We start from the raw sequence: 7,387 nt of genomic DNA on the forward strand, positions 1-7,387 counted from the left end.
CGGGTCCGTCATGGCTGCTTGCATTAGGCCAATCTGCTATAATTGGAGCAACTAATCGCAGTCAACTTAGCCTAATGGAGTAAATCAAATGCTGATTTGTGAGATGGAGATATTCAAAGTTGGTTGAGGACTTACTTCTCTGGAAAGTTCAAGGCACTCATGGCAGTCAAAACACTGAATAGCATTATTGAAGGTCTCAATTAGGGAGCCCTCTCTTTCTCTCACTCCCTCTCTCTCTCTCTCTCTCTCTCTGTCTCCAGGTGGGTGCTCCTACCACTTCTGCCAGGCTGACAACACCTACACCTGCCTGGTCCCAGAGTTTGTGCACAGTGTCGCCGCCCTGCTGTCCAGAGCGCCACAGCTCAGCGGCTACAGGGAGCTGCTGCTAAAGGAACCTCATATACAGAGCATGCTCAGTCTCGCTCCTGTGTCCAGGACGCCCATCGGCTTGTGTGCGTGTGTGTATGTATGTGTATGGGTGTATGTATGTGTATGCGTGTATGTGTGCGTGTGTGTATGTATGTGTATGGGTGTATGTATGTGTATGCGTGTATGTATGCGTGTGTGTACGTACCTTGCTGGCCAGGCGTTTGACAGCATCGTCTCGGTGTGCCTCTGGTGTCCCGGGGCAGGTTGTTTCACTGGGCTGGGGGTCTGTGGTGGGGGTGCTGGGCTGGGGCGGCTGTTTGGAGGCTCCGTCTGTCCCCCTATCCCCACCTGCAAGAGGGACACAGCAAGGCACACATGTGGACTGTCACTACTTTKTCATGAGAAGTTGGAGGAGAATAATAATCATTCAATGAGTTTTTTGAAAACCAGCACTCACAACTTTTTTTTTCTTGTGCTGTGACTACGAGAGAGTTAAAAGCATCATTGTGGGCTGGTTTCCATAATGGATCTAAACATATCTCCAGTAAACAATGTTAATTAAATAAGGACCTGAGTCACAATGGCAAATCACTTCAGTCTCTGTCAGGCATTTATCATCATGCACTATAATTAGGTCACTGTCTRTAATATATTTCCCTGAGCATTCACATCAAAGCAGATTCCTACTCTTAACCTAAATGATGTCATTACTTGATGTCATTACTGGCGTGCCGTATGGTGCACTGTATCAATTTGCTGGATGGGGACCGAGAAAATGATATGCGGTGTGAATTCACGACCACTGATGGTGGGAGAAGTGTGGTACTGTACCTAGCTACTGACGTAGCAACGCTTGCGTTTGTGTAACATCAATCACCACACAATCAGTCATAGCTTTCAGGGACAGAGCTTTCAAAGGTTTTATTCCTGTATCTTTGTGTGGCTCATCCCCTAGGACCAAAATATCTGATGGACCCTGTTACTTGAGAGTGATGGCTCGGAAAAAGTATGACGGATCTCAAGGTAGACGGGTTGGCTTGCCTAGTTCTAAAATTGTCAAACTCATAATGAAAAATGTGAATGTTTAAATCACCCTTCGCCGAATGAGTAACCARCCATTCGTCCTTCCCTTCTGGGGTACAGGGAAATGGCAGCTTTCTCAAAAAAGAGATGGTGCATATCAAGAGGTTCCTCCTGTTTATCATTTCAAACAAAGTACCTCYGGAGAAGGGAAGTTTGTCTTACTTTTGGGGGAGGTGCAGGGGCTCTCGGTGGGGACCTGTTGCATGTGACCTCCATGACAGCTGAGAGCCACCAGCCGCGAGACGACGGCCGTCTTGCCGAAGCCCACATCGCCCACGATAACGGCCCCACGGCCCTCGCAGGTGTCACTCTTCCTTAGGACCTCCTCTAGCCGATGGAACAGCCAATCACGGCCTTGGAACGGTGCATCCATGGCGRCGGCGGGAACCTCAAACAACAACGGCTTCAGCACGATGTCACCTGATTTGAAGGGAGCGAAGCGCGCTGGACGRAGAGAAAAGAGAGAACACAGGGGTTACTAACATGACTTCCTGTTCCTTTTAAAGAGTATTGTGGTGTACAAGAATAATATAGTTGTGTATGGTGGTGTAACACAATAATTGCATGCACGAAGGCAGGATCTCAGTCGGGGTCTCAACTTACTGTTGAGCGTGTTATGATATGGGGTGAAGGTTAATGTTAGGACATAGACAAACACACAATCCAAGATCCACTTCCACACTTCATCCCCCAGGTGGCAGTAACCGGGTCTAGATGCTGAGCTTGGCCTTGATAAGCACATAAATGACTGCCAATTAAGATGGTCGTCAGTCAGAGTGCCAGTTTGGAGAGCCGTGAGGYTGCTGGTTGGTTCGGTGGCTATGAGGCCTTTCGTTTGGGTCTGAATCTTTAGTTTAGGCATGCCTGTTTGTAGTTTTCCTTTTTGTATATATTTGTTCCTGTCACCATCTGAACATAATAATCCACTTCGGCTCGTCGACCCAAAGGAGTCAAGGCAGAGCTGGCCCCGGACCTAAGGTAAGGTACCGCTGATTTCTCACAAAAACGCACACATTCATTCAGGTTACAGACCATGCAACTAGACATAGGACTCCTAGACTAGTGCAACAATCGGTTTCATCGGTTTCAAGATGCAATTTCKAAATTTGGTTGTGCATCAGAAGTTTTCCTCTTGTTTYGTCAGTCACTGRCAGTCACTCAATTAGCCCATGTCAGAAAAACATTTTTAGATTGGTAAGGAAGTCTACCCAGCTATCTGAACTTGWAGTAATCATGGCTGAATTGCCGACCGGGTTTGAAGGGCACGTGCCCAGGGTCCCTGACCGCTGCTGATGGGTGTATAAAATCGAGCACACAGCCATGCAATCTCAATAGACAAACATTGGCAGTAGGATTCCCATACTAAAGAGCTCAGTGACTTTCAACTTGGCACCATCATAGGATGCCATCTTTCCAACAAGTCAGTTCATCAAAATTCTGCCCTTCTAGAGCTGCACCGGTCAACTGTAAGTGCTGTTATTGTGAAGTGGAAACGTCTAGGAGCAACAACGCCTCAGCCGTGAAGTGGTAGGCCACACAAGCTCACAGAACGGGACCGTCGAGTGTTGAAGCGCGTAGCGCTTAAAAATCGCCTGTCCTCGGTTGCAAAACTCACTACAGAGTTCCAAACTACCTCTGGAAGCAACGTCAGCACAATGACTGTTTGTCGGCAGCTTCATGAAATGGGTTTCCATGGCCGAGCAGCCGCACACAAGTCTAAGATCACCATGCGCAATGCCAAGTGTCGGCTGGAGTGGTGTAAAGCTCACCTCTATTGGACTCTTGAGGAGTGGAAACAYGTTCTCTKGAGTGATGCKTCATGCTTCACCATCTGGCAGTCCGATGGACGAATCTGGRTTTAGCAGATGCCAGGAGAACCCTACCTGCCCGAATGCATAGTGCCAACTGTAAAGTTTGGGGGAGGAGGAATAATGGTCCGGGCTGTTTTCATGGTTCGGGCTAGGCCCCTTAGTTCCATTGAACGCAAGAATCTCAACGCTACAGCATACAATGACATTCTAGATGATTCTGTGCAGTTCGGGGAAGGCCCTTTCCTGTTTTCCTGCACCCGTGCATAAAGCAAGGTCTATACAGAAATGGTTTGTCGAGATCAGTGTGGAAGAACTTGACTGGCCTGCACAGAGCCCTGACCTCAACCCCATCGAACACCTTTGAATTGGAACGCCGACTGCGAGCCAGGCCTAATCACCCAACATCAGTGCCCGAACTCACTAATGCTCATGGCCAAATGGAAGCAAGTCCCCGCAGCAATGTTCCAACATCTAGAGGAAAGCCTTCCCAGAAGAGWGGAGGCAGTGATAGCAGCAAGGAGGGGACCAACTCCATATTAATGCCCAGGATGTTTTAATGAGATGTTCGACGCAGCAGGTGTCCACATATTTTTGTCACGTAGTGTATTCATTTTGGAAATTAGCTGTAAAAATGCCTTTATTTTTCTCCTCTGCCCCATGGCAAACGAGTAGAATTGAATGAAATTAATTATAAATTGCCACACATTCCTCCGGCCATTGGCGTAAAATGTGTAGAATTACAGAAAATGTTATTTAAATGTTTTCTCTCCTCAGTCAAAGAGGGGGGCCACTAAAAGGTTTTCCTGTGAAGTGGGGGAGGGGGCCAACCAAATAATGCCTAGGGCCCCCAAAAGGATGTGCCGACACCTGCGAGCAACACACATGACCTGCATAAATGCCTGCACGCCACACACGCACACACACACACACCACACACACACACACACACCACACACACACACACCACACACACACACCACACACAACACACACACACACACACACCACACAACACAACACACCACACACACACACACACACACCACACACACACACACACACACACACACACACACACCACACACACCTTTGGCGTCCCTCTCCCCCTGTTGCTCTTCAGGGCTGTTTTGATGGAGCTTCGCTGGGGAGCACTCCGTTGATCATCCAGGTAGCTCAGATCCTCCAGCTTAGTGGAACTAGTCGCTGCAGGGGAAGACATGAGAGACAGAATGAAGGAGAAGAGAAGTAGAGAAGTAGAAAATAAAGAATGAGGGAAAGCAGGAAAGAGAGCTTTTTATAGAGTTGTTTCATTCGTTTTGCCTTCAAGGCAGAACATCTTAAACATTTGGGAATAAAATKAACAAAACCCTTCATCGCCAAACAGTATAACTATGGAGCTCTGTCCCCATTTCAACATACTGTTCTATGGCACCCCGATTATTTTCAAACATGTTTAATATATTGGGCCTCATATCGGCCATTATCACCAAGTGTGAGCAGTGCTAAGAGCAGATGCAAGGCAAGTCCCACCGTCAGCCRATCAGCTATAAAGGTTCTCTTCAACTACCTCACAAKTTCATCACAACAATGGCACCAAAGGTATAACATACCCCCTTCAATTCAAACCCTGGTTTTAACTTAACACACCAAGCCTTTCACTGACACTGAGATATTTAACGAGTGCATGATGATTGGCCTRTAATTTAGTCTGTCAATTTCTTAAATAGTAAGAAAATGGTTTCAGGGCCTCCCGTGTGGCGCAGTGGTCTAAGGCACTGCATCGCAGTGCTAGCTGTGCCACCAGAGTCTCTGGGTTTGAGCCCAGGCTCTGTCGCAGCCGGCCGTGGCCGGGAGGTCCGTGGGGCGACGCACAATTGGCCTAGCGTCATCCGGGTTAGGGAGAGTTTGGCCGGTAGGGATATCCTTGTCTCATCGCGCACTAGCGACTCCTGTAGYGGGACGGGTGCAGTGCGCGCTGACCAGGTCACTAGGTGCACGGTGTTTCCTCCGACACATTGGTGCAGCTGGCTTCCGGGTTGGATGCGCGCTGTGTTAAGAAGCAGTGCGGCTTGGTTGGGTTGTGTTTCAGAGGACGCGTGGCTCTCAACCTTCGTCTCTCCCGAGCCCATACTGGAGTTGTAGCGATGAGACAAGATAGTAACTACTAACAATTGGATACTATGAAATTGGGGGTAAAACAAATAATTAAACATGCATGAAATTGGTTTCAACACAAATCCCTCTTGTTTTAAGTCAAATTAAAATGAAGACTGTTTAAATGAGAGGTTTTCTCAAATCAGCCTACTTTCAGCACTCATGCTGAAAGTATTACATTGCCGCTTCAATGTAATGTAATGTAGTTACTCAAATCTGGCTTATTGCGAGGTCAATAACTCTGATAAATAGCTTAATAATGGGCAACACATTTTTTTCTCTCATTAAAATCAATTATAGAAGTAGAAAGCTATCAATGTTTACTTCCAGTCCTCCTCATCTTCCCTCACATCAGTAGCCCGCACGCACAGATKCTGCGCTCCTTGTAGGTGCATTGTTATGTTTCCCCGGTTGCCATGTTGATTTCCTTACTAGGCCTACACATACACAAAGCTGCCCAGCAGCCAGACTTTTATACTGCCGTGGAGGTGCATGTACTATACCGATTACTAGGTCACTACGATTTGGCTGGACTGAATCGTTAAATGTGAGAGGTTCCAACTAAGCCCCGTATGGGTGAGCATAAAATACAGGGAAATTCTCAAAGCTGCAAAGAGAACTTTGATGACCTCATATCTAGCCAGGGAATTCTGGTGGAGACCTCCTCCCAGGTAGTACCAGTGATGGCAATACTGGCTGCAGTAACACATGGGGCGCTGGGGTCGCACGTGGACATTCAGAAAGGGGGAATAACACTGTTGTCCTGGAGGCACAGCATAAATCTTAGCGGTCTGACTGCACAGAAGTGCCGGGGGAAGAAGGGTCTTCTCTGGGGACCAGTGTGCGTGTGTTGAGGGGGAGGGAGGTTTCCGGGCTCCATCAGCCAGGACTAGACATTACACACTCAAAATCTACCCATCCCGGAACATTTTGGCACTCCTGTTGAACGGCTACAACGGTACGAGCAAGTCTACTCTTGTCACGGCTGTTGAAAGATGAGGACCGAGGTGCAGAGTGGTGAGCGTACATTTTCTCTTTTATTCGAAATGACKCCGACAAAACAAKAAACAATACAAAACAAACCGTGAAGCTCAAAAGGCTATGTGCCCAAAACAAAGTCAACTTCCCACCAAGACAGGTGGAAAAAAGGGCTACCTAAGTATGGTTCTCAATCAGAGACAACGATAGACAGCTGCCTCTGATTGAGAACCACACCCGGCCAAACACAAAGAAATAGAAAACATAGAAATAAAGAAACTAGAATGCCCACCCTAGTCACACCCTGGCCTAACCAAAATAGAGAATAAAAGCCTCTCTATGGCCAGGGCGTGACAACTTTTGAGCAGGGCTCGAGGGTGGAACAACTGTGTGGAGTGTCTGTCGGATGACTCGTGTGCAAGAGCTTGAAGTTGAGTGTGTGTGTGTGTGTGTGTGTGTGTGTGTGTGTGTGTGTGTGTTTTTAGGTGAATGTACGAGTGGAAGGGGAGAGGTGTCGAGATGTGTATGTGTGTGTGGGGGCGCGTGTGTGTGTGCATCCCACAATCGAGGCTATAGGGTGATGATAGTGATGGGATGGAATCTCAAGCGATAACATAAAATAATATCTGCCTCCCTAAATGTAAATGTTCTACTGCCGGTTGCTTTGTCAAAGGTAGCTATCCTTTTGGAGGAAGTGCCTACATTATTACGCATAATGTCCGTCTAATGTGATAGTACAACTGAGGCAAAGGGTTAGAACTGCTTAGCGCTGCTGAACTGGTTGTAAGTGGGTGGCACTTCGTGCTCTTTTCAAGAGATGGGTCCCGACTTCTCATGGGTCCAAGGATCCATGTGTATAGGGGTGGACAACTGGAGGTATACTTAATCTGCTGCTGGAGTTACAGTTTTTATAGCAGTGCATCTATCATGGTACAGCTACAGTTTGTATAGCAGTGCATCTATCATGGTACAGCTACAGTTTGAATAGCAGT

At 47.5% G+C, this 7,387-nt stretch overlaps 1 protein-coding gene across 1 annotated transcript in view; it reads right to left on the reverse strand.

The window, feature by feature from the left end:
• LOC139023124 (protein TANC1-like) overlaps positions 1-7,387 on the reverse strand; it is a 36,868-nt gene that overhangs the window by 5,430 nt on the left and 24,051 nt on the right. Inside the window, exons 6-7 of the mRNA XM_070435540.1 lie at positions 1,615-1,896; positions 396-717 (exon numbers count right to left, since the gene is read on the reverse strand). Coding sequence (XP_070291641.1) covers positions 396-717; positions 1,615-1,896 — 604 coding nt within the window. The remainder of the gene's footprint in view (positions 1-395; positions 718-1,614; positions 1,897-7,387) is intronic.

Source organism: Salvelinus sp. IW2-2015, linkage group LG27, assembly GCF_002910315.2.
Source record: "Salvelinus sp. IW2-2015 linkage group LG27, ASM291031v2, whole genome shotgun sequence".
NCBI classification, from domain to species: Eukaryota; Metazoa; Chordata; class Actinopteri; order Salmoniformes; family Salmonidae; genus Salvelinus; species Salvelinus sp. IW2-2015.